The sequence below is a fragment of the Acartia tonsa genome, chromosome 9 (assembly GCF_053477335.1).
Source record: "Acartia tonsa isolate MP-2025a chromosome 9, ASM5347733v1, whole genome shotgun sequence".
NCBI classification, from domain to species: Eukaryota; Metazoa; Arthropoda; class Copepoda; order Calanoida; family Acartiidae; genus Acartia; species Acartia tonsa.
The window spans coordinates 33,207,103-33,234,282 of NC_137268.1; the positions used below are offsets into that span (position 1 = coordinate 33,207,103).

At 29.7% G+C, this 27,180-nt stretch overlaps 2 protein-coding genes across 7 annotated transcripts in view; one reads left to right on the plus strand and one right to left on the minus strand.

Annotated features, from left to right (window-relative positions):
• Nucleotides 1-18,157, plus strand: part of LOC145328807 (neuronal calcium sensor 2-like) — an 84,023-nt gene extending 65,866 nt beyond the window's left edge. For all 3 annotated transcript variants that reach the window (XM_080172683.1, XM_080172681.1, XM_080172682.1), the window contains exons 4-10: nucleotides 6,005-6,073; nucleotides 8,380-8,468; nucleotides 11,044-11,131; nucleotides 12,988-13,027; nucleotides 13,953-14,011; nucleotides 15,237-15,322; nucleotides 15,845-18,157. In XM_080172683.1, coding sequence (XP_080028809.1) covers nucleotides 6,005-6,073; nucleotides 8,380-8,468; nucleotides 11,044-11,131; nucleotides 12,988-13,027; nucleotides 13,953-14,011; nucleotides 15,237-15,308 — 417 coding nt within the window. In that variant the 3' untranslated portion in view covers nucleotides 15,309-15,322; nucleotides 15,845-18,157. The remainder of the gene's footprint in view (nucleotides 1-6,004; nucleotides 6,074-8,379; nucleotides 8,469-11,043; nucleotides 11,132-12,987; nucleotides 13,028-13,952; nucleotides 14,012-15,236; nucleotides 15,323-15,844) is intronic.
• Nucleotides 1-27,180, minus strand: part of LOC145328805 (uncharacterized) — a 243,393-nt gene that overhangs the window by 203,875 nt on the left and 12,338 nt on the right. For all 4 annotated transcript variants that reach the window (XR_013882646.1, XR_013882645.1, XM_080172678.1 and 1 more), the window contains exon 2: nucleotides 18,479-18,586. Coding sequence is in view for 2 of the 4 variants with exons in the window: in XM_080172678.1 (XP_080028804.1) it covers nucleotides 18,479-18,508 (30 nt within the window). In the remaining 2 variants the exon portion in view is untranslated. The remainder of the gene's footprint in view (nucleotides 1-18,478; nucleotides 18,587-27,180) is intronic.

A 27,180-nucleotide genomic window follows, 5' to 3' on the forward strand; every position in this document is an offset into this window, starting at 1 on the left:
AATTCCACAATTAAATCTAATTTTGAAAGTAGGTAACCTTTTTACGATTTGGTAATATTTATGAAAAAAATAAAAATCTATAAATAAAATCCTTTGTAAGGAAAAGGTCATAAATAATAGTTATTTGTTGCTTCGTATTATAGACAGCTTTCTGCGAGTATAAAAATAAAAATCATAAAATTAATACAAGTTTTGTAAGATCTGAGAGGCCGAAGGCCCGGGCTTTATTTTTTTATTTTATTTTAACATTGGTGAAAAATTGGCTGTACTACGATGCAATACATGATTTTTCAGTATGCTCTAATGGTTTTAATCCTGCGTATATTAATCGGTTTCGAAGCCATTATGGAAATAAATTTAATTTTAATACCGTAGCTTCTCTATACATATCGAATGTCAGTTATTTTAGAATCACAAACAGTTCATATTTTTATAAATTGGATAAACCAAAAAGATAAGAAATTTTAATATTTAATGAATATTAACGATACTGGCTAAAAATTAATTTGACTTTTTTAACTCTCCATTTAATTTCCATATTTTTCTTCTAATTTTTTCAACGCCTTTTTTACCATGCTTAAAACTATCTTTGCTATGCTAATTATGTTTTTAGTTGTTTAGTTGTTCTAGATTTAAAATAAATCAAATAACTTTTCTCGTATTCGAATCCGGTGTATAGGAACCGGTTCTCATCCATACGAAAAAAAACTATGTCTAGAAACGTATTATATCCAGCTTTCTACGAATATAAAAATGTACAATCATAAGATTAAAACCAGTTTTTTAGCCCGTGCCTTCGGCACCTCGGGGATTAAAAAACGGGTTTTTATCTTATAATTGTACATTCTTTATCCGCGGAAAGCTGTTTATAATACGATGCGAAAAATAACTATTCCTTATTTTGTTTTCTAACCATAGGAAAATGTAAATTGTAAATACTGTAGAATGCATTTTAGAAAAAGATTTGTCTGCTAATTTAAAATAAGAGGAAAAATGTTTTTACAAAACCTTAAAATAAATAAGAACTACCTATTTTTTTTTTTCTGTATGGTTAAGAAAATAAATAAAAATATTTTGTATCCAGGTTAAAAAATATTTCATCAAATACCAAAATCTCTTCATATTGTATATCTAGAAAAACTTTTCTATTTCTAATTATTACAATTTATTAGCTCTACTATCATAAAATAAAGGCCCCTTTAATATATCTGTCTTTGTCTTCATTGATACTTGTATCTAAAAGATGAAAGTTCCCACTTCTTCATCGTTCTAAGATCTTTTGTGAGATCGATAAAGCAATTTTAATGACTTTAGTATGACGCATATATTAAGATTTAATTTTCATTATTTTGCACCTATAGAAAAGATAGTTCTTCGCAAAGTACATACCTGAAATTTAGTATAAAATTTGAAGAAAAGAGTTCTTTTTTCCCCAAATTTTTGTTTGTTTTAACAAACATATGTATGTATGTAAAGGTGTGTATACGTTTGCGCATAGTTTTCTATTGATAATAAGTATACAATTGCCAAAAAATTAAGACAATTTTAAGTTTTTGCTTTTTAAAAAATAACGCGCGTTTGCTTCCTATTAGCTAAAGGGTTTTCAGTAAACTAGCCTAAAACCAACTGATGTAGAGCTTCTTAACGGCCGACAAAAACCTTACAACTTTATACATATAATGCGATAGAGAGATGTTATTTTTATTTTAAAAATCCAATACACAGTGTTTCATTGTTTAATTTTTACAAATCTTCAGTTGGATTATAAATAAAAAGAAATTATGCTTGAATTAATAATAAAATTATATACTGCTTATTAAATCAAAAGATATTTTTTTTGATTTTTCTACAGAAGGGGGGTACGAAAGGAGTGGTAGGTGGGGGGGGGGGGGGGGTTGAATAAAGAAGTTTTAATGATTTAAAATTGTGACACATGTGCGGCAATGCAAGCACACCTTGAATTTAGAATTGGCACGGCTGGTTAATTAAGAAACTAACAAGCAAACAACTAACCATTACTGCAGCTATATTAATCACAGTACAAAGCTGCTTATTTAAATCATGGATACAAGGATAGTTTAATTCACAATAAATTTATTTTTCCCCAAATTATTCTTATAAACGTCAACCAAATTTGTCTATATATTTTTTCCAACAGTTTAACATTTAAGTATTTTGACCCAATAATAAAATAAAGGAGATGCCAGTTCTTCTAAATTTCAGTTGTAAGGGGGGTGTTGACACCCTCCTACACCCCCATACCACACACCACTGATATGTACTAGTTAATTTTCTAATTAATTGGCTAATTAATTAAAGCAACTTTCAAATGTAAACAGACAATGTAATGAAAGTATTTGTCAAATAGATCAAATTTCCTAAACTTTTTTCTTGTCAATATTTACTTTTGGTTAGGTAAACTAAAACTTATTCTTCATAACAAACTTTTTCTTTTAATCTAGAAAGTAAAAAGGTATATGTATAAGGAGTATTTATAAATGTATTTGTTAAAATACCAGTATAACTAAACTATTTGGTTACTATTTTAACAAACCCTTACCACCAAAATTTTGTCGGTATTTTTCTGTGAATTGAACATTCAGTTAGAACATTAAATTGAGCTATATTTTAGCTTAAATCCTCAAAAGTTTAACAATACAACAACTTTAATAATCATTTTGTAAACTTTTAAACCTTATCATAAATATTGGTAAAAGCATAGCTACTCTACAATCAGGGTCTGTCCGTACTTATGCATGTTAAGCATGTTATAATTATTCTATTGGCTTTGAATTTCATAAGTTTATATCTGTAATAGTACAATTTAGAAAGCATAGCAACTGATTTTTAACAGCATTTTTATTTATGTTTTATAGATGATGTCATCTCTGTAAAGTTGAAAGTTGAATATTGTCTTGGGAAATAAAGTTTTGTTAAGTTTAGTTTTCTTTCAATCTTTAATCTTCTAATGAATTGCTCAACTTGTACCAAGAGAATACTTTCGTTATTATTGTGCTAGCGGCTACGCCCCCTTGAAGCCTCTAGAGGCATTTAAGTTGAGGGTGAAAATCGCCCCCCCCCCATTTTAATTTGAATAAAAAAAAAATTAAACAAAAATATTTTTATTTGTGAGATAACTTCCTTAAAAATATTGAAAAGCCTTCCCTGGACTTATAAGAAGATTTACTGATAAGAAGGAGAACCTTATCGGTTCAGCGGTTTGCCAAATCCTTAGCTACAGACAATAAAAGCTTACTACTTATATATGGGATAAAACACTGATTAATACCGTCTAATCATTACAAATTATATTTTATGAATTCTCTATTCTCACTGTAAAATACTGTTCTTTTAATAAAATTTTATTTATCTTACCATTACTGTGCTTCAATTTTTTTTTATTTATTATTGGATTTGTAAATTTCAAATACAAATTTCCAAAATAAAAATTGTATGCAATAAATAAAAATCGCGCGTTAATACAGTTTGTTATGTTTTTTTTATATTTGTAATAAAGTTATTGAGAAAAATAATATAACTTTATAAATCTTTAGATATTGTTGACATTATAGTAGTTTTTTCTAAATATAAATATAGACAACAGTACAAAAGGTATAGAAAGAAAACAAGGATGACAAATAGCGAAGCACTAAAAATTCAAAGAATGACAAACAGTCAAAATGAATTATTGAGAGGACGTGCAGTTAATAAATGTGCAATAATTCTTAGAAATCACGAAACCTTTTTGAAATATTAATAAGAATATTTTCAATGTATTTATGCATGAGCTACAGACTGGCGGACAAAGTTAATTATATACTTGATGCTCATTCTCATAGTGAATATTCACCAAAAGTTTCAGCCATATATCTTCGATAGCAACCAAGAAAATCGCATTTCCCCCATAGCGTTATGGACGGACTGACGGACATACAAAGTGAATTATAGAGTAACTTTATTACTAAAAACTCTGTCATAATAGAGAATAAACAGGACAATTATATCTAATGGCAGTGCAGCAAAAATTAGATTATAAAAAGAAAAATGTTTTGAAATTCGACATTTGAAATTATTAGGAAAGAGTTAATTGTATAATTGTATTGGTTGTGATATTGACTACATTTGAGAGACGGCCGGACGTACTAACGTACAGACAAATATAAACTAAATATAGAGTAGCTGTGCTACTAAAAAGTTTGTTACGAAAAGAAAGTTGTTCCAACTCAATTGTGAGTTGTGACAAAAGTAAGGAATACAAATTAGCTAATCATGGTGGCTTCAAAATTTTCTACATTTTTGGTGTGTCCGTCCGTCTGAATGATTATTTTTACCTTCATATTTAATCGATGAAGTGTAATCTTTAAAGCATATCAACTTAAGAATCATTACAAGAATGTCAGTAGGTCTATTTGTAATATTTAACTAGTAATTATGTTATCAGCGTAGCACTTATTTTATTACACATTAATGTAGAAAATACGTAAAAATTCATTAGAACAAAAATTTACTTTATAATGTTGGGTTTTGTAATTATGGTTGTTTTCATCCTTGTTGATACAATAAAGAGTTCTTCATGAAAAAAAGTTGATTTATAAATTATGTAACTTTTAATTATAAGGCAAAAGAATATTTAATTATTGTACTTTTGATAACACAAGACTTTTCTATTTATACATACACCACAAACATTAAATATATCAATTGATATATATGATACCCAAATGTATAAATAAAATGTTAAAACAAATTTTCCTTCATAATTTCAAGGTAATCAATAACAGAATTTAGTGATTGATAGAATTAGTAATATTCAACAAACCCAAATATCCTAATAAAACTGGTATCCAAAGTTGTTAATCCTTATCCTTAGGTTTCTCCTTAATCACCATAATGCTTGATAGTTATTTCTCGAATCGTATTATAAACATCTTTCCGCGGATATAGAATGACAATTATAAGATTAAATCTAGTTTTTTAGCCCCGAGATGCCGAAGGCACGGGCAAAAAAACTGGTTTTAATTTTATTATTGTACATTTTTATATTCGTAGAAAGCTGGATATAATACGATGCTAGACACAGTTTTTTCGTATGGATGTGAACCGGTTCCCATCCACCGGATTCTAATGAATACAAGAAATTCCTTTGCCTACTTTTATCAAACTAGTAGTGTTCAAACTCTTCAACCAATAGTTTTAATTAAGTTATCATCAGCTGTTTTATCACTTCAAATGCCTGCAAATATTCACCCACCGATGAATTAAATTAGTTGTTTTTTTCGACTAAAGCAAGACAGTATAAAGAATACTTTATGTCAAAGAACATAATTTTACAAAGAATGAAGAGAAATTTTTCCTATAAATGATCTCATCCACATATGTAGAATTTATAGTTTTATCGATTTCCAATTTAACATCTTCTATTTTTTATATACGGCCAGTCGGTCATAATTAAAAAGTTCATGCGAAATTTTAACTTTATTAAGTTTGATATTATTAATAGTGTGAATACAATTCTGTATAACGTGAATATTGTCTCCACACCCCCCCCCCCCCCCTATCGCACTTAATTTTGAGATAACATTGGGCTGTTAATTACGCAAGTCCCCAAAGATTCATTATAACATTTTCTTATTCGTTAGCTTACCAATTTTGTGGCTTTAAATTAAGTGTCCAATGGTTCCAACCTCTAATTACAATCTACAGAAGGGGTAATTTTGTGTATCATCATTAAAGAAGAACATCAATTCATCGGCCATCGTCTTATCCCTTTAGTTCTCTGGGTTTTAGCCAAAGTTAGGTTAATTACGCTGTATGGATATGTCCTGATTGGTAATGAAATTGCCACCCTCGTAGGGAATTAGACATACAAAAGACGTTGTATTATTGATTGAATGACAATCATACAAATTTTATAAAAACTCACTTTACTCACTTTAAATAGGGCGAGGATTATGCTAAAAATCCGCATAAAATCTGATTTTTAAACACAATTTATTTTTTTCAGGAATGCTATCCCGGAACAGATACAGAGAAGTTGGAGAGACACATATTCAGAATGTATGACACAAATGATGTAAGTAGTAACGCGCAAAAGTGACATGTGTGACGTCATAAAAATACGCCTAAATCCATTACTTTTTAGGGGTTTCCATTCCCCCTTCCCCTCTAATCCTTCCTTTTTAGACGTATTTGTTTGTTGTTTTTGTTTTTATATAATTTATTTCGAGTTAAACATGGTATTTGTATGACGCCACACATGAAACTTTCCGGATCTCCCGCTATGTTGGTATATGTTTACTTACAGTAAGAAGTTGTCTTATGGATCATAGTTATGTATCGCATCGAATTAGAGACAGCTTTTTCGCGGATATTAAAATAAAAATCAAAATTTTGAAACTAGCATTGATTTGCGATTTTTGTTTAAATATTCGTGGAAAATTTTCTTTAACATAATTTTTCTGTAAGGCTCAAAACAGTTCTAATCCACCGGATATTAATCAGTTTCGAAGCAACACTGTAAAATTATTTGAAGTTAGGGGAAGAATAGTTTTTTTTTCTAACTAAAATATTTTTTTGTTGAAGTGATCTTACTTTTAACTACATGAAAGAAGACATTTATAATATAAATTATTCTTCCATAGACCTTGCCCTGTTGATAGGGTACACATTACATATATGCAACATAAGATACAGTCTTACAAATTTAATTACCAAGCTACATGATCTAGCTACTGTATAATCTAGCTAAACCTTTTTCATAAAGAAACTGTTTTCAACCTTTAATAATGGCGATTTACTTCATCTCGACCAAAATAATCGAAAAAAATTGCGTTTTTTGATGCTTTGGTTAGGTAAAGATTTGGTATGAGTGGCCTGCAGGGATAATACCCCGTAGAGATACGACATTGGAAGTTACGAGCCTTAAATTTCTTCTTTGTATGAAAACTTTGCTAATTCTAAGCGTAATAATCCTTGTGTTTTTGCATAAAATAGAATATGTAATGACACATTTTGCTGTTTTGTTTTTACATATATTGCCACATTAATATCAGTGATCTAAAGGGATAAGACAATGGCCGATAAATTGATGTACATCCCCAATGATGGTATACAAAATTCCCTCTTGTAGTTTACAATTATTGGTTGAAATGTTTTGACACTTAATGAATAAACCAATTAAAACTCAATAAAAGTCCCCAAAGTTGTTAAGCTAACGAATAAGACAACGTTATTAAAAACTTATGGAATAGTGTAATAAACAGCCCATTGTCCCCTTCTTTCCTGCATAGATATACTTTGATGCAGGAATAGAAGTACTCTAGTTTTTTTTCTCATAAAGAGTCTTTGACCTTTCAATAAAAAAACTTCCAAAAATTTTTATTTAAGTATTGTCTTTTCTGTACTTAATCGATGTAACCCTAGCATCATTGTGCTCTTTATTCTAAAAGGGAGGATAAAAGCATACAGTATACTAAAACCATCACAAGTCTTTTTTTGTAAAAAATAAAATAGCCTAAAACTATCCGGTGACCTAAAAAGGATAACTCAATCAGTTCAGTAGAGAAAAAACTTACCACTTTACATTTATTATAACATCAAATAATCCAACAAAAACAAAATATTTTTTCTTTTCATTGTGATATTCATGTTTGCCTGTATCTATATGATGAAGAGAGCATGTTACATATTAGATTACAAATTTAATCAGGGATAGATGTAACCTACACATACATACACACACATACACTCACATACACACACAAACACACACTGAATATCATTTTTTTCATCAACGAAAAAAGGATAGTTTTCATTACGTGTGCATCTATAACTTTTTTGTCCAATCTACAATCCAAGTTATTTTTATTTTTAGAATACTAAAAGACATAGAGAGCTAAATACAAATTTTTGAAATATTCTCTGATATCCATCCTTTCTATTACATGTAAACTTTTAAGGTTTTTTGTCTGAATCTAAAGAAGCCAATAATCATTGAACCGATAGGGTTCTCTAATTCAGGCAAGCTTCACATAGGTTATGTGATGGTTTTAGGCTATTATATTTTCATATTTAAGATTTTGGATGGTTTCTAGCTATTTTTCTAGCCCCTTTCTACCCCTACGAACAAAGAGTTATATATGCAAGAGGCGGAGTCGCTGGTTGTTAATATAGCATTTAAAATGTCTATCTATCCGTCTGTTTGTCAGCTATGATTGCTTAGGGATAACGACTGCTATTCAAGATAGACAGCTGTTTTTTTTATTTAATATCCCCTATACCAATGAGTATTCATTATATAATTTATTTTGTCTGTCAGTCTATCGGTAATGCTCTGACGGTCATTTGATTTATTGCATTTTCTATTTTAATTTTTTTCAGGATGGTCACATAGATTTTCGTGAGTTTATGATAGTCTTGTACATAATGTCCAGCGGATCACCAGAGGAAAATCTTCAACAAATTTTTAGGTAAGTTCCCCTATTGTGGATTAAAATTATTGGTCGATAGGTTTGGCACTGCTAGTTTAAAACCAATTTATCCCAAATGAATAAAAGTACCTAAAATTTTTAAGCCAACCATAAAATAACATGTTTAGTTAACTTTGGGTACCTGTGTAATTTACAGTCCAATGTCGCCTCCCTCATTAGGTAGTTTTTAATGTAGCTACGTCGAGAAATTAACAGCTTGAAAAAGTAGGAAATACAAAACTTGAAAAAAGATTAAAACCCATATAAAGAACTGGTAATTTACAAGAATTATTATAGCATGGTCTAAATATGGAAAAGAAATTACCTAATCTGAAAAATAATAAATTGACCAAATTAGATAGAAATACGAGACACTAGGAAAAGAGTTATTAGGTTGTTAAAAAAGGTGTACGTTCACCTCTGCATATTATAATATTCGCAAATGTTTTCATATAAGATAGAATTATGACTAAATAAATAATGGATATATTTATTAGTGGATAGATAGATGTATAAGTAGATGGACGAATAGATAGATAGATAAATAGATGGATATATGGGTAGATGAATGGAAAGATATATTTATGGCCAGATAGATGGATGTATGGAAGTATAAATGTATAGATGGATAGATAGATAGAGCGATAGATAAATGGATAGATAGATAAATGGATAGATAGATTAATAGATCGATAGATAGATTGATAAATGGAAATAGAGAGAGATAGAAGGAGTGAAAGAATGAAAGAAAAATATTGCCATAGCGATAGAGATGTGTTGATTTTTCGTCCTTGTATTGTAACGGGATAGTCCTTTTTATGAATATAGAGATAGATAAAGAAAAATAGATAGATAGGTAAGAACGGGAGAAAAAAAAAAGAAAAAAAAGAGAGAGAGAGAGAGAGAGAGAGAGAGAGAGAGAGAGAGAGAGAGAGAGATCTTATTTCACTTCTTTCTGTCAATTAGAGCAAGCTTTAACAAAACAAACAAATTGAGATATAAAAAGAATATAACTCAGATTTTCTCTTTATTGCAATTCAATATATAGGTTGATAAAACAAAAAAAGGCAGGTATAAATGCAGAGTGGATAAGAGGGTGAAGTAAATTGACAGACAAACATACTTAAACAATAGTTTAGCATCGCTTCTAACAATCAAAAAAATTAAAAAATCAATAATTGAATTGAATTTAAAAACTTGATATTAAAAAACATAAAATAACAATCCAATGATAATACAAAAAATCTAGATATAAAAAATACAATATCTAAGATACCAGAGAGAGAGAGAGAGAGAGAGAGAGAGAGAGAGAGAGAGAGAGAGAGAGAGAGAGAGAGAGAGAGAGAGAGAGAGAGAGAGAGAGAGAGAGAGAGAGAGAGAGAGAGAGAGAGAGAGAGAGAGAGAGAGAGAGAGAGAGAGAGAGAGAGAGAGAGAGAGAGAGAGAGAGAGAGAGAGAGAGAGAGAGAGAGAGAGAGAGAGAAAGAGGAGAGAGAGAGAGAGAGAGAGAGAGAGAGAGAGAGAGAGAGAGAGAGAAAGAGAGAGAGAGAGAGAGAGAGAGAGAGAGAGAGAGAGAGAGAGAGAGAGAGAGAGAAAAAAAAACTATATCTGGATAAATAAGGATAGAGAAAACAAGAGACGGATATTTATCAGGGCTCGGCAGTGGCCAATCGTATCTGCGAATAATTAAAACTGACCTAGTCATTACAATAATGGATCCATAAAAAGGGCAGCGCACTGCCACTATTTTTTTGCGGCTAAGACTGTGAAATTTTATCTGATTATTGCAGCTATGATATGAAAAGAATCACCGGAAGACAGCTGCGACAGCAACTGCCGAGCCCTGTTACAAATTGTCAAGCTAAATGCCATATCCTGGCATTTAACTTTCTAGCATTTACTGATTTGGGGAGAGGGGGGGGGGGGATTTGAAGCACTTTTAATTATTCTATTGAAAGTTTATTAAAAAAGTACTATTTATATTGAAAGCGTAGTTATTGTATTGTTAGTGTAGTATGTATGTCTGTCTATTACAAGCAAAACATTATAGAGATAGCAAGGTTTATAAACCTAGAATATTTATTTATCGCATCGTATTATAGACAGCTTTCCTAGGATATACAAAGGAAAAATTGAAAGATTAAAGCCAGTTCATTAGCCCCGAAGGGCCGAATGCACAGGCTAAGATAACCAATGTTAATATTATGATATTTATTATAACATTCATGGAAAACTTTCTGTAATTCAATGTTATACATAATTTTTTAGTATAACTGAGAACTGGTTCTAATTCAGCGGATATTAATCGGTTTTATATTCTGGCCAGACATGGTAAAAAGCTTAAAAAGTACTACATTTTTTAATTTTCTCGTCTGCTATACAAGATGGACGTCTACAATTTTGGGTTGTGATTCCAATATATACTATAGTATCCAGTATATAATTTATTAGATCCATTTGTTTTTGATCATGCTTCAAAAGTTAAAAATACTTATTGTATAGAAGTTTTGATATTTTTTATATGATTGATCGTATATTCTAATAATCTCGTAGTTATTAATGTTTATTTTGATTTCAGAGTATTTGACATCAACAACGATGGTGCAATTAGTCTGAAAGAATTGAAAAGAATCGTCAAGGATCTTTTTCATCTCATTAATGAAAAGGTAAATGTTTGTTTTTAAAAATCATCGAAATATTTTTCGAGGATTTACTTTTGAAAATTGGAAGATTTAAAATTCTCTCATAAAAGAATCTATTATGACTCTTTATAGTGCCTATAACAAATACAAAAGACCAATGTTAGGCCAATACACAGACTAAATTACCCATGGTAAGCCAGTACACAGACTAAATTTCCAATGGCAATCCAATATACATTTCAATTGACCAATGGTAGGCCAGTATAGAGTTATTTTTATTGGCATTATAAAAAGCTTCATAAAGACAATTATAGCTTAAGTAATTAAAATTATTCCATTAACCTTGTAGTGGCGGATGTGGATAGTGACGTGTGGACGCATGGCCGAACCTTAGTTGCAAAGTAGCTACACTGCACAAATCTACAAAAAATCTCTTATAGAATTATAATGCTTTAATTTTTGAGTGAGATTATCGAGAGATTATTATAAGATACACTCTCAAAAGATTTTCAGTATTTTTTAACAATTCGTTAGTTGGCCATCATCCCCCCTTATTCATTCTTTTAAAAACCTTCGCTTATAGTCCCTTTCGTGAAAATGCCTCTTAAGAGGCGTTTTGTCGTATTTTCACAGTAGATTTTCTTCTATTTCTAGCCATAGCAGTGGACTCTAACCCTTCGGGACAATCACCAAACCTGACATAACCTAATCTAACCTAAAATAACCTAATAAAAATATTAATTAAAAGCTATTGTGAAAATACGAAGAAAATGCCCCTGAAGAGGTGTTGTCGCGAAATTGACCATACCCAAAACTTCTTTTTACTACGTGAAGGGGTGCCTATCCTGTGGGGCTTTTAAACCTAACCCTAGTATAATCTAAAAGAAACATTATATATTCATCAATTTTTAAATTTAAATTAATGAAAGCCGCTATTCGTTGTCAAATCTTCAAAAAGGGATCTCGCCTATTTTGTTATTTTATTTTACTCCGAAGTTTTCTTTTTCAAAAATAAAGTCTTAAATACAAAACAAAAAATTTAATATTCACTTAATCAGTATGGTTCTCTCCTTTATATTGAAGCTTCCTATAGGTCTAGGGAATGTTACTAACCATCTAAATCTATATGAATCGCCCGTTTTGAAATTTACTTAATGCATCATGACATGACATCCAATTATTGAACATTAGTTTTGAAAATATAGAAAAAATTATTTCATATAAATTGGTTAAATGTGCAAAATTAACAAGAAATAAAGGATCGCATGATAACGAAATTCAATTATTTCATTTTGATTGAAATATTCGTCTCTTATGAGTTTATACTGAAGATAGAAATTATGTCAATATGCAATACAAAATTTAGAAAAACTTAGAAAAAATGGTTATTTATCGTATCGTATTAATTCATCTTAATAATCATATAAAATTTCTGTAAATCATGATTTTTTAGTATGGCTGAGAACCTGTTTTAAGCCAGCGTATATCAATCAGTTCCGAAGTCATACTTCAAAATGTATTATGGTTGAGATTCAAATATTGAGCACTTAACCGTCGGACAGTCTCAAAACGACCAAATAAAAGTAGATGTTCTCCTGAGATTTAAGAAACAGCTTTGCTAATTCAAAGAAATATGACAATATTAAGGGATAAGACAATGGCCGAAAAATTAATGTACATATCCAATGATTATACACAAAATTACTCATTCTGTAGGTTAAAATATCTGTTGGAAAAGTTTGAACACTCAACTTAATGTATCAACCAATCAAAATTCTCTAAAGTCCCCAAAGCTGTTAATCTTTGGGGGCTAGTGTAGTGAACAGCCCATTGTCCCCTCTCTCTCTTTGGGCAATATTAATGATGTTTTTCTTTTTCAGGACGCAGACCAAGCTAGTCAAGACGTTTTGGCAACTACAGGTACACAATTATTTTTCTGAAAAATGTGTCTCAAAAATCAGTCATGTGACGTAATAAAAATGAGGGAGGTGAGAGGAAAATTTAGAAAGAAAACCCCTAAAAAGAGATGTGTAATCCCTCATTTTTATGACGTCACGTGGCTGATTTTTGTGTTGCTTTCTCCCCCTACCTTTTTCTGGATACTTATACAGCTTGACAAGCATTTGATTGTACAACCTTTTTCTATTGTCTTGATTTAGTATTACAAGAATCTTACACCAGATTATCATGCACTCTGATGAAGTGATGACAATTTTTCTCCTGTCATAATAACCATTTATATTCTACATCCATACAAGCCCATTGTAAAAAGTAATAGGCCTGTTTACGGGCCACGGCAGTCCTAAGACTATTACTCTTGATGTTTTGATGTTACTTGCCTGACAAAGAAGCAGTAGAATTAATAAATTGTTTGTAAACTCAAATGAGAATTTATGTCAAGCATACAAGTATTCTATATTTCGATGGCGTGGATTATTCTTTGATATATCATGAAAGAAGTAAATTAAAACATAGCAAGGTTGCGTGATGTTTTATCACAATTTTAAAAATAATATTCTTGAAAACTTTTTTTGCAAAGGAATAATTTGTTATTTTTATAGTTTTAAATGCTTAGAAATAAAATGCAAAAGTCTATGACGTTTAAAAATGTATAATCTTTGTTATAAGAATACATCGATCTTTAGTTTTTAAATTTTTTTCTTAATATTAAAAGTACATATTCTGAGTGTTTGTTGTTGTAAAATTTTGTCTGTTGTTGAACATAGAGGAATATAATTCTTCTTCCATTGCCTTTTACTACTTTCTCATTCAAATTGCAATCTTTTCATGCAAAGAAAGTGTTTATGTATATAAGAATTTTGATAGATTTTTTGTTTGTTTGTAGCCTTCACAGAAATGGATGAGAATAACGATGGACAAGTTTCAGAAGAAGAGTTCATCAAGGTACATTTTTTATAAGGTTGGGCTAGATACCGGATATTGAAACTATCCGGCCGAATATCCGGCAATATAATCTTTCAACGAAAATCTCTGTTAACAAACAATCTTAAGCATTATTTCTTAAATTCTGTGTAGTAATAGTTAATTATTAGATTATTTGCATAGAAGTAGGATTAAGTTTTTTTTTGAAGTGAATGTAAATACATATATTATACTGGTAGCCAACGTTTTATTTTCTCATTTGCTGGCTTAAAACTTTTGGGACTAGAATGATGGGTAAAAACTAGAAGTGTCTTTGAACCTTTAATTTAGGGGAAATATAATTCATCAAAATTAAAAGAGTCATTAATTTATCGACCTATGTTTGATTCCTTACTTCCATTACATTAGGGCGTAATTAGTAATCCTTTTTTTGTTACAAATCAAAATTTTATTAAAATTCTGCAAACGAATATTGTCATACATGTTTGTAAAATTGAGATTGAAGTCTATAAGAAATTTGAAATGTTTTCGATGATTTTTACAAAACCCTAAATATTTTTTTTCATTTTAGCAAAAAGAATATGAAAAATATTAAAAGTTTGGTAAAGTTTTCTTTCAAATAAAATTGAGCTTTCAAATTCGTTGCAAAAATGTTGTTTTATTAGGGTTTCGCGAATGTTTCATCAAAATTTTAGAAGTATTGCAAAAACGTTTTGTTTTGAATGTTTTCTGCAAATTGAATTTGATTTGTCATGCAAATTTATCACAAATTCATCCAAATATGTCATCTATACAGTCACGGAAGAAGGAAAAAAATGTACCAAAAGAAAAAAAAAACAATGATATTTATGACCATTAAATATTCTCTAATAAAAAGGTGATAAAAACAATATTTCATTGTTTTTCATAATTTAAAATTTATAATTATTAATTCATTTTATATTCTTTATTTTCCAATTGAAATATTCTGAGTATCAAACTTAATTAGAAGCCAGATTAAAGTAAAATAATAGAGGGGGCATGAGCTATATGTAACTCTATACGGGGGGGGTGGGGTGGAAACCCTATGCCGCGTTTTAATTGGGTCTTTACTCTTTAGATATCAGCTAATAGCGCCGGAAAAATTAACACAGCAAAGTCGCTACAGATAAGCAGAAAGCAATTTGCTAGCAGATGAAAAAGGGCCTAACTTCATGGTCCTGGATAAATGAATTTTTACCACTGATATTTTAAAATATTTGTTTAGGCCTGTATGAGACAAAAGAAGTTTTCCACCATGTTGACTCTTAGAATAATTGACATCTTTGTATCAGAATGACATTTGCCATCCGGGTAAGTATAGATCTTGCATTTTTAACATTTATTTAAAAGTTATTATTGATTGTTTTCATTATTAACAATCAAATTTAATAACTAATTATTAAATAAAGGTTTATCAATAGGTTTTGGGGGTGAATAAATTAGAGGTAGGTTTATTATGTTGTTGAAGTTGTTATATTTATGGTGTTACTTATGGCAACTTTAAATTTTACCCCCGCCCCCCCCCCCCCAACCACCTGCCCTCCCCCCCTCAAAACTAACACTAACGCACACACATTAGGGTTGACTTTTTTTTACAAAAAATTACAGCCAAAAAACAGAATTAATACTTAATTCTTTCTATATCTACAAAAAAAAGTATTGTAAATATGACGCTTTCTATAGTACCTATGAAAATGACGCCATACTGGCCTACCATTGGTCAATTATAATGTATAATAGCCTAATATTGGTAATCTAGTGATTTGTATTGTATGACATCATATTTATTGACATTATAAACATCAACTTTAGTAAATATTATTTTGTTCTCAGGTCCAGCACTCGCGCGGGGTCCCGGCTTTCCATTTCATCCGCACAATCTGCTCAGGAGGGACCTTCGCATAGACAATAGAACTAGCTGCATACAAAACCTTTTATCCAGGGCTCAGCAGCCGCGCCTCAGCCTCCTGTAGGCCTCAGGGAGATCAACCTTGTACAACTTTAAAAATCTGCTGGAAGTCTAAAACTTACCAAAATATGACAAACCCTCTTTTAAAACAATTAAATTATTCAAAGGGTTTAAATTTGAAGCTTAACTGCGGCTGCTGAGCCCTGCTTTTAATCTTTATATAAATCTATACTTTATTGAAAACCTTGAATCATTAAACAAAGCAAAAAAAATTAAGAACATAAAAGATTTGGAGTAAAAAATTCAGCGCACAAATTTTTAATGAAACTTTATTGAAACTTTGTTTATATTTTTAAAAATGTTTATATACAAAATTGTATCAAACAATAGTGTACAAAAAATCAATTTTTTAAGTCAAGAGTCATTGTAAAACAAAATGTAATTAAACGAAGTAAAGATCTCTTTTCTACCTACTTCTAACTTATGAAAATACAAGGTTATATATGAAGGTAAGACAATTAAGATTTATGCTAAAAAACCTTGATTATTCTACCTTTTATAATATCAATTTTGTTATCCGATTTATTCCAAAATGCTGCGTTAATAATGTTTCAAGTTTATGTCTTCTGGACTTTAACGAAACATTTGATAGTTTTTTTTGAGAATAAATTTTAAAAAATACGAAGCCATTATTATTTATATATAGTTATATAGTTTTCTTTACCACATCATATTTATATATTAATTGTTTATTTATAAAATTTAACAACCATTATGTAAAAAGTGAACTATAGACTAAACTCTGTAAACAAAATTCCCGTATTTTTTACTTTTAATGGACTCTACTATTGGACATTATTATCAGCTAATTTGAATAGAATCTTTTTATATTGCCTATAAAAATGACCTACCATTGGTCAATTAAAATGTATACTGGCCTGCTATTGGTAATTTAGTTTGTTTATTGGCCTATCGTTGGCCATTTCTATTGTATGACGTCATTGTTTAAAGGCACTATAACAAGCTTCAAAAATAATTTTAAATACGGGAAAATTTCTGGAGTATAGTATATATTTTTGGAGAAAAAAAATCATTTCTGCCCGGTGCATTATTATGTTAAAGTGATACCTAGATAAACTGATATAGAATATAGATTATGGATAAAAACATCGAAAGCTGCACATTATATCTTTAGTATTTTATCAAGTTTTTGACTGTTTCTATTATATTATATAAGTATCTGCTAATGTTTTAGGATAGGATAATTATTATAAAAGATTAGCATTTACTAGAATTAACAAAATGTACCTCGTCCTAATTATAACAAAATGTGCTCTTTTTTCTCTTTTTTTTAAATTTTATTTTCAACTCAAAGCTAATGTATTTTTTTTTCAATTTATTGTTTAGTAACTAATATTACAAAATTTTAAGAGAAGCACAAATTTTGATGTATTTTTATGCAACCATAACTTTAATATTTTCATGTAAAAGTTTAAAAATTCTACGTGTATCTTTTAAACACAGTTTTATTCTAAATTTTTTTTACAAAAGTATAAACAATTTTTATCTCACTTTTGTAAACAAAATATTGATTAAAGCCGTGTATTTTATTATAATCCTCTTATAAAATATTTCCTCTCATACTGGGGCAAGTAATAGTGTATCTTAAGAAAAAACTGTTTTACACCAAAAAGTTGATAAAAAGTCTAATTTAATAAAATATTTTTTTGATTTTCGTTAACATATATTATTTCTTGTCCTTGCTTTCATTAAATATTATTATTGTCTACTAATTATCCTCTCAACGTTGCTTTTTAAAGATAATTTTAAAAACACTTATCATAAATAAGTTAAATTTTTCAAAAGAAACATACACAACTTTTACTGATCATTTTAGTGCCAAAAATAATCTTTATTTTTAATACAAAAAAGTAAGTTTTCCTCTTATGAGAAGCCTGACCCTATGAACTTATTTCAAAAGGTTTTGGTAACTTATATCAATGTTATCATTATTTAATTTGTAAAGAATTGGTTAAAAATAATTGCCCCAACAGTGTAAATTATTTATTCCTGTATATAAAACTTTAATTACAACTAGGTAAACTGAAAAGTTTGCTATGTTATATTTTCAAAATAAAATAAAAGTTTCAAATACAGGATTATTTATTTTACAGCATACATTACAAACTGTTTTCTGCTAGCATTGTCAACATTTTAAATAAATTAATGAAATTGAATTTTTTTTATTTTTTTAGTTAATTTCATTATACTTAAAATTGCCTTTTCATTTAGAGATATATGAACATGATACTGAACGATACATTAATATCCTCCAAAATAAAAATACATTTTTGATGAATTTGAATTATCAGAAGAAATTTCAATCCAATTTTTATGCACCCCACACCCAAGAACTTTAAGCTAAGCAATGCAATGGCAGAACGAGAGTATGAGACCAACTTACATTCTTATTGACCTATGGTGAAATATATACAGGCCTATCTTTGGTCGTTTGTATTTTATCAAAAATCGGGAAAAATATTTTGAAAAGTTCTTACCGTGACAGTATGGGGAACAGGCGAATCCATTGTTAATCAAGTTTTTTTTTGAGTTGGTTGGTAAAATTTATTAATTTTCTTTCTTCAGCAGAGGGTTCACAGTTTGGCCTGAAATAGAAACAAAATTATTAAGCAATGCAAAGGTGTATTACACATCGTTCCCTCCCCCTTTCTGACTTTCTGATAATTTTCATGTTATATAAACAATAAACATTTGACTTAATATTTTTTTTGCATAATTTTGGATATTAAATGAACTCTTGTCTAATGATATGAAGCGTTCATAAAGCGGGGGGGTTGGGGGGTGGTGGGTGAAGGGTGAAGGGGTTGGGGTGTAAAAATTATAGGGTGTGTCACCCCCCTAGATTTCCAAACCCGTAACCCCTCTAGATGAAAAATGGACATCTATAGGGGTGTATCAACCCCCATGACAATAAAAACACCCCTATTGTTGTCTATATTGCACCCCTTAAAACTTATAAGGAAGTTTAGGAGGTATCACAAATTTTAAGAAGGGGGGGGGGGGGGATGGAGTAGTTTCAAAATTTCAGTCAAAATATAAATTTATAAACTTTGTTCAAATGTTTTGAAAATTAAATTACCGGTCCTAAAAAAAGACATTTTTTGGGAATCAGCTGTTTGTATTTTCTTATAGTCTGTGCTATGAACTATCTTTTGTTCAAAGGAAAAGAATAAGGATTATAAAAAATTAATAATGAAATTAGTCAAATAAGATATAAAATAAAAATTATGATAGATTTTAAAAAAGTAACTATATATAATGTTAGTTATGACAACTTTTATGTAAAATAAGTCGTATTATACCATTACAATTGCATGCTTCCAGATTTGACTAGTTTATTCGAATACTCTTCCTTAAACCCTGTGTGTGTGAGTGTTTGTGTGTGTGCGTGGGTGCGTGCGTGTGTGTGCATTGAGGAAACACGGAAGTCTAATTTAGTGAGGAAAGCCCGGCAACCTAATCTTAATATATTTCTTATTACACACTGTAAAAAAAATGGTTCAATATTCGAAACTTTTATTTTCATTCATTATTTATGTTTAAGTTAACTTGACAATGAGAAACAAAATTGCCCTTTCCAAATTGTAATAGTGGTAATTGGACACTGCTAACTGGAACCAACCAATCAAGATGTAAAGAGTACCCATTTTTATTCAATTTTTAAAAAACTTTGAGTACCAGTATAGTTCACAGTCTCACTCTCACCCTCACTGACTTATGGCACACAGTATAAAACATCTTATTTACTTTTTCAATATCATTTTTAATTGGGAATTTAAAATGGATATGGACCGTTATTTTAGCCCGCTGTGAGTTTCACTTTAATAGAGAGCACGAAAAGCTGGTGTAAGATTTAAGTAAAAGTATATTCATTGAATTTAAATGTTCAACAATGAAACTTTTCTTTACAGTGCTAGCACATATTTGTTAAATTCAAAAATGCGGGTCAACCCATGTCAGAAAGGAGAATTAGGGGAAAGTCTAGTGTGCAACAAGGAGAAGGGAACGGGGGGCGATATTTGGCCGGATTTCAACCAATGAGAGGCCGGGAAATGTCACCTTGTGTGACTTACATTGACCAATAGGAAGCATTATTTGACACTTGACACGTGAAAAAGGAAAGAGAAGGACACTGTCTACAAAAAGATACTTTTCAATGAAAATAGATTTCCTAAATAATGAAAGGAAATAAAAATTATTGGCATTTTAGAAAAAAAAAACATATTCAATAGTCAAAATATAATTTTTGGTATGGTTTTGATTAGAACCATTAAAAAATCATATATTCTATCCCAGTATTCAAAAAACATTATGTTTAAAATTGAATTCTAAATATTGAAAACTGCATTTAAGGAATCATTATGAAAAGTTTGACAGACTGACGGATCACTCATTTATAAGGAAGATATTTGAAAAATTTTGATATCATAACTTTTCATCCAACTAATTCTTTTTTTGCAGCATTATCATAGATTAATTCTAATGGTAGATTTATATAATCTAAACCCTGATATTTATAAATGATAAACACTACAAATTTAATAAGGATAAAAAGTGCTTAAAGTCTAATGGGTTTTTCCAAAAATGGATTTAGTATTAAATCAACGTTTATTGTACTTTTTTCAGCAGTGGAAAAAAACATTTAACAGGTTTTAAAAATATGTCATTTAGATGTTGCATACCCATGTTTTTGAAATGTTGTCTAAAAAAATATTTAATGTAATAATGGAAAAAGTAAATTTTCAATTATTTAAAGAAATAAAACAGCTAAATAAATCTTAAAAAAACATAATTTGTAAAACATCCTTTAATACCTAATAGTACTTGGAGAATTAAATCAATTATTTCTATTTTCATATCTGAAATAATGCTTTTTGGCGAAATTTGGGGATAAGCAGAGATCAGATTTTGAAAAAAGATCCTTAGTTCATCGTTTTTTACGTTAAAGCAGAAAAGCTACTCTATAACTGAATACTATATGTAATAATTATTTCAAAGCTAATCTATAAATCAGAATACCAGTAGGCCCGACAGTAAATGTATAAGTATAGATGAAAACCCAGACAACTTTCTAGTTCCAGTGTTTGGGTCCCATTTAGTCTGCTAGCAAATTGTTCTGCTCTTTTGAATCGACTTGGCTGTGTTCATATTCCCGAGGCTATTGGCTGATATAAAAAGACCCAATTGAAAGTCGGACAAAGCCCTTACTATCCTGTTGTGTCGTCATAAATTTCGGGAAAGGGAAAGGAGAACCCCATTTCTCTCATCTCCTTTGAAGAAATTTTCTTCATCCCTTCCCTTCCTCTATCCCGAAATGTATGAGGTCACAACAGGAAAATATGGGCTTGTCGAAAGTCGGCACATGGTCCCCACGCCATTAACATACAGTTATTTGACCCAAGCCCCTCTTTTCTTTTACTTTAATGGTCCGACCATTTCTTAGTATCTTAAAATTGTTTATGTGGAAACTTTTTTTTTTGAGCATCTTTGTTGATTATTAATATTTTTTTTTTAGTGTTTTAATTTCATTTTGAGATTTTCTATTTGTAAAAGTTGAAATTAATTTTTTGGTAGACTGATAATCTAAAACTTTACTTTAATTGAATCTTTTAACAATTTTGCTTTAAACTACAATGACTTTTTATCTAATGTATATTTAACATTAATACTCAATTTACAACACAAATATACACATTAAAATGATTTTAGATTGTCCATTATTTTTTGTAAGTGGCACTTAACTCTTGTTATAAACATAATCTCATTATTTGTTTATTATCATTGGACAAAATGTCATCTCGACAATGGATATAGAAAATATGTGGATATTATGACAGGGGAAAAGTTGTCGTCAATTTAGGTTGCTTACATTGACTTCACTTATCGGGCAGTTCGTTCATCCAATTTGAGGGGATGGGATGGGGTAAAGGGGGGATAATAATTATTTAACCAGCGACAAGTTTCACTTTATTAGAATACATGACAGTCTGGTGTAAGATCCAAGTAATAATGAATCCATTATCGCTACATGGAGAGAAGGGACAATTGACTAAAATTGATGCTTTCCCCCAGAGTTCTGACATTCTTTAGTTTCAAAATTTCAGGGATAAGAATAATTCTTGATGGGATAGTACAAAGTAAAAGTGTCCATCGTGTACATATCTGTGTAAAATCACATTTTTACATAGAACTATCAAAATTGTTTTTTTTTATTTTATATAGGTATATAAAAAAAACACTTACTGTTGTACTTTTTAAAGCTTATTTATATAAAAATCTAATTATTTTTATTTTATTGAGGATTTGAACATCTAGAGAAGCTAAGCACAAAGGATTTTTAGAAGATTTTTAATGTCAGAAAAATTCGCTATTTTCAGTTAACTCCATATTATGTTTATAAGTAAATATATCATTATATCATATTTTTTTCCTAATTTTCCCTTCTTTGCAAAATTTCACAACAAACGTTAATTTAACTTTTCTGCATCTTATCGGCCTTGAAAGAATAAATAACCCAAAGACTGAAAAAAACAAGTACGATTATTTCCATTAGAGACTCAGTAAATTTTTGTTGTGAGATTTTTGCCAATTTTGCCATGATAAAACCCTATTCTCTAGGCAAGAAAATGAAACTGGCAAAAGTGGGAAGACGAAGAAAGTCCCTCAAAAAATCAGCGTGCTACGTCATAAAAACGAGGGATTATCCATCTCTTTTTTAGAGGTTTTCTTTCCTACTCCTTCTCTCCTCATCCCTCATTTTTATGACGTCATTGAGGGACTTTCTTCGTCTTCCAAAGTGGACAAAAGTAATGGTTGACAGGGTTAAGAAAATGGCAGATAAATTGATATAAATTTGATACACAAAATTACCCCTTCTCTAGATAGAATCATTTAGAGGATCGTTTGGACACGCAACCTAATGAACCAACTAATAAAAAATTTATAAAAGTCCCCAAAGTTGTTAAGTCTACGAATAAGAAAACGTTATAATAAACTTTGAGAACTAGTTATATGATGGATACAGAAATTTACAGAGTAGATTTGTTCAATATTAATATAATCAATGAATTAAACCTTTAGTTGTACAATATTTTTCTAAATGGCTCTTTAAGGGAGGTATTTTAACAATACCACATAAAAAAAACAAATATTATAGCAATGAACTGATAAATGTCAAAAAACATAAAAATGTAACACAAACAAACAACTTTTAGGACTTATTTTAGATTAGGTTAGGTCAAATAAGGGTTAAAAAAGCCTTACTAGGATAAAAACCAGGTTACTGCCCCCAACATTTTATTTTTAAAAAGGGGTTAGGTTGAGTCTAAGCGGTCAAATTTTTTATTAGAGTGAAAGAACAGCAAACTGCAAAATAGCTGATTAACAAGGTAAAATATACTTTAACTATTTTGGTGTTTTGTGTGAGAATTTTCTAGATGAAAACATTATTTGTATTTTGAATGTAAACAATCTCCCTAGGTCGTGATTTATAACTACATCTCAAGGCAATGCAAATATATTTTATCAACAAATTTCCTGCAGTTTTTACCTGTTTTACGCAATTTTAATCCCAACATACTTTAATTTTTTCAGGGATCTTAAGGGATAAGACATTAGAGAATAAATCAATTTCATCCCCAATGTTGATAAACAAAATTCCAATTTCTGAAGATCAAAATTAATGGTTAAAAGTTTGTGCACTACTAGTCTGGAACTAACCATATCACAGTCAGATAAAAGTACCCAAAGTTTGTAGCCCAACAAATGAGATAAAGTTGTTATAAAACTTTGGGTACCAGAATAATTTACAGTCCAATGTTCCCTCCCTCCCGGGATATTGCTACAATTTTATTAAACTTTTCTAAAAAAGTTTATTTTGACTCTACAAGGCACTTAATTAATAACAGCATAATTTTTAACAGTTAAATCAAAGACTTGAAATTTTAATTTTACCAAAAATTCTACTTATTTTTGTAATTGAACTATTTTTATAAATAAAACTTGAAAGTAAGTCATTAGAACTCATGAGTTTTATTTTCAAATATATTTCATGAAATTTATTTTTGGTATTTGTAAGTTTTTATTTGGATAAGGTGTCAGGAATTTAATAATGTTTAAGGATCCATAGTAGGTTCCGTCGGGTTTCAGTTTAGTTGGCCAAGAAGGGCCGCAGGCCCGTGCCAAATAAACTGTTTTGATTTGTAATATATAATTCGTGGAAAATTGTCTGTAACACCATATGATTTTTCAGTAAATTTCAGAACCGTTTCTAAAACATCGGATATTAATCGGTTGCAAAGACATAATAGGAAAAAGTTTAATTTTTGAAACTTTTATGTTTATATTTATGGAAATTAATACATTTGCTAATGTTGATGTAATTGATCAGAGCTAATCCATTTTTAATTGACACGATTCTTTGTTTACCCATCCAAGTATCCTTGACAATAAGTTCTATTTATGGTTTTTGTGTGCGTCAACGAATTAATATGAATTTGATAATTTTTATCTATTTTAAAAATTCTAATTTCTAGAATCATTTCTTTTCATTTTAGCAAAAGTACTTATATAAATGATTTAAGTAAATTATAGTTAACATAAATGTGCCTTAAAACTAATTTTATTTAAATTTGCAAGGTTGGCAAAAAATTTGATGTATTTATATTTCTTGTAATCATTCAACTGTCATGTTTACTAATTTTATGTTCGGGCAATTTTTATAGCGTTACTTCTTTAATACTAGCGGCTGCACCTCTAGAGGCCTCTAGGGGGAATTGAAGAGAGGGGAAGTTAAATTCGCAAACCTACCTTTTTTGGATATAAAAAGAAAAGGTAAAAAAATTGAGAGGGGGATTCTTTCACGGGTAGGTGGTTGGAGTCGACCCCCATTTTTAATTTTAGTTTTAAAAAGAAAAATATTTATAAACCTTACATTGACCCATAATAATATACCCTTTAAAGGAGAACCATATCGGTTCAACGGTTCATCCTTAGTACAGACAGACAAACAGAGATTCTATTACTGTTATATAAGAATAATAGATTTAAAATATGTTTATGGAATGTTTTAAACAATTTAAAACGTACTTATAGGCATTATAAACTATTTACATATGATAAATGTCAAAATATTGACATTTCAGGCTTTAAATAAGTGTACTATGTTTTAAAAGTACTTTAATTATATCCTTTTTAAAAGAACAATTATGAGAACTTTATTAAAAGGTATGTTTTAACAAACTTCAATAGAAAAGATTTAATTAGAATTTAATCTAACAAATCATTCTGTTTCTGTAAATTATCTTTTTACCTAACACAAAAAATAGTTTATTTTTGTGACCTATATTAAGCGCTGTGGGATGTTTTTTCAATAACGCAAAAAGGGAAATTTTGTCTATAAAATCCCTATAAATAACAATAAAACATGGAAGACAACATAAACAAGTATCAAAGCAAAATAATCGATGGATAAACGGACAAAGTGAGTTACAGAGAGAGAAAAAAAAATACTTTAAAAATTACAAAACTTTTTTGCAAAAAAATATGTATTTGTCTTTTGTAGCATGTCCGGTAGACCAATGGACCAAGTAAATTATATAATGGATGCTCATGGGTATAAAAAGCTTCACAAAAAAACAGCCGGCTATCTTGAATGGTAGCTGAGAAATTGAGGTTTCCTCCGAACAGTTTATAAGAAATGGAAAGGCGGATAGATGGTCATTTCCTGTTATAGATTAAGATCGCTACTAATTTTTTTATATTTAATGTATACAGAAAAAAAGATTAAAGTTTTTTGCATTTTTTCATATGTATAATTAACAAATTGCTCTGTAAATTACTAAATAACGTCCTGTCAACCAACCAACCGATACATTTAAAAAAAAACATATACTTGCTGATAAAAAAATGACATAATAATTTTTTGGTAGATTTTTTGAAAAGCTATCTCTGCGGCAATGTTTGGCTTAATTATTTTTCTCACTCAGTCGCTTGATAGGAAACATATGTAACTTTTATGGTAAGCCGAAATTTCCACTAAAGTCCTATGGCTTCAAAGTGCTGTAACTGGACAAAATGTCTCAAAAATCAGCCATATGACGTCATAAAAATGAGGAAGATTTGAGGACAAGTGGGAAAGAAAACCCCTAAAAAAGAGATGGATGATCCCTCATTTTTATGACGTCACAAGGCTGATTTTTTAGACTCTTTGTCTAGTTACCAAAGTGCTTCATGTGGGTTAAACGGCGACAGTGCAAATATATTAAAGGGTTTGTTTAAACTTTTCAAGTAATTGGGGTTGGCTAAAAGGTGCTGTTTGTGCTGTAGTAATAATCTATTTTGGACAATAATAAAAAGAATACATGTATGTGTAAATGATGTTTCACTGTAATATCCCGCTGCCTTTTTTATATGTTTTATGATGTGAAAAAGGCATAGGTAAACAAGTTATAAAATAAAGAAGTTTGGAATGCTTTGAAATTCTAGCTTTAAAGGTACTTATTTATCGCATTGTATTATATACAACTTTCCGCAGATAGCAAATTGATAAATTCCAGTTTTGTTAGCCCCAAAAATTCAAAAGCCTTGACTAACAAAACTGGTTTTAATATTATCTTTTTTTAATTTTATTAATCGTAGAAAATTGTCTATAATACAGTATGCTACATGATTTTTCAGTATTGCTCAAAACCGGTTATTATCCATCGGATATTAATCTGGTTTAAAGCCTTACCTTTCTTTTAATATTCGAACCCAAGTAGTGGTGTAGGTCAGGCTTTTGCCAGGGTGCGCGAAGCGCCTTTGAAAATAGTATTACCCCACTTAGCTTTTGTGTACATGTTGTTTTATTTGTAAATTCATCAGATAAAATTTTTTTTTATAAACTTTATACTTTCAAGTAAACGGAATATTCATGAATAATAAAATATTTTGACACCTTTTGTAATGAATACGCGTGAATTATTTTGAATAGTGCTATTTAAAAAAAAAACTTTCTCCCCTGTTTGGCAAATAATTTTAGTTTGAAAAATATCTGTTTGACAAGTGCTTTTACATAAAAGTTTCAGCCCATAGCAATGGTGTTTTAACTACCCTTAAAATGTTTTATTTTTTGCAATATCCAGCAAGAAATGGATGTTGAATATGCATGAATATTTTGGCAGGAGAGTTATTGTCTTCA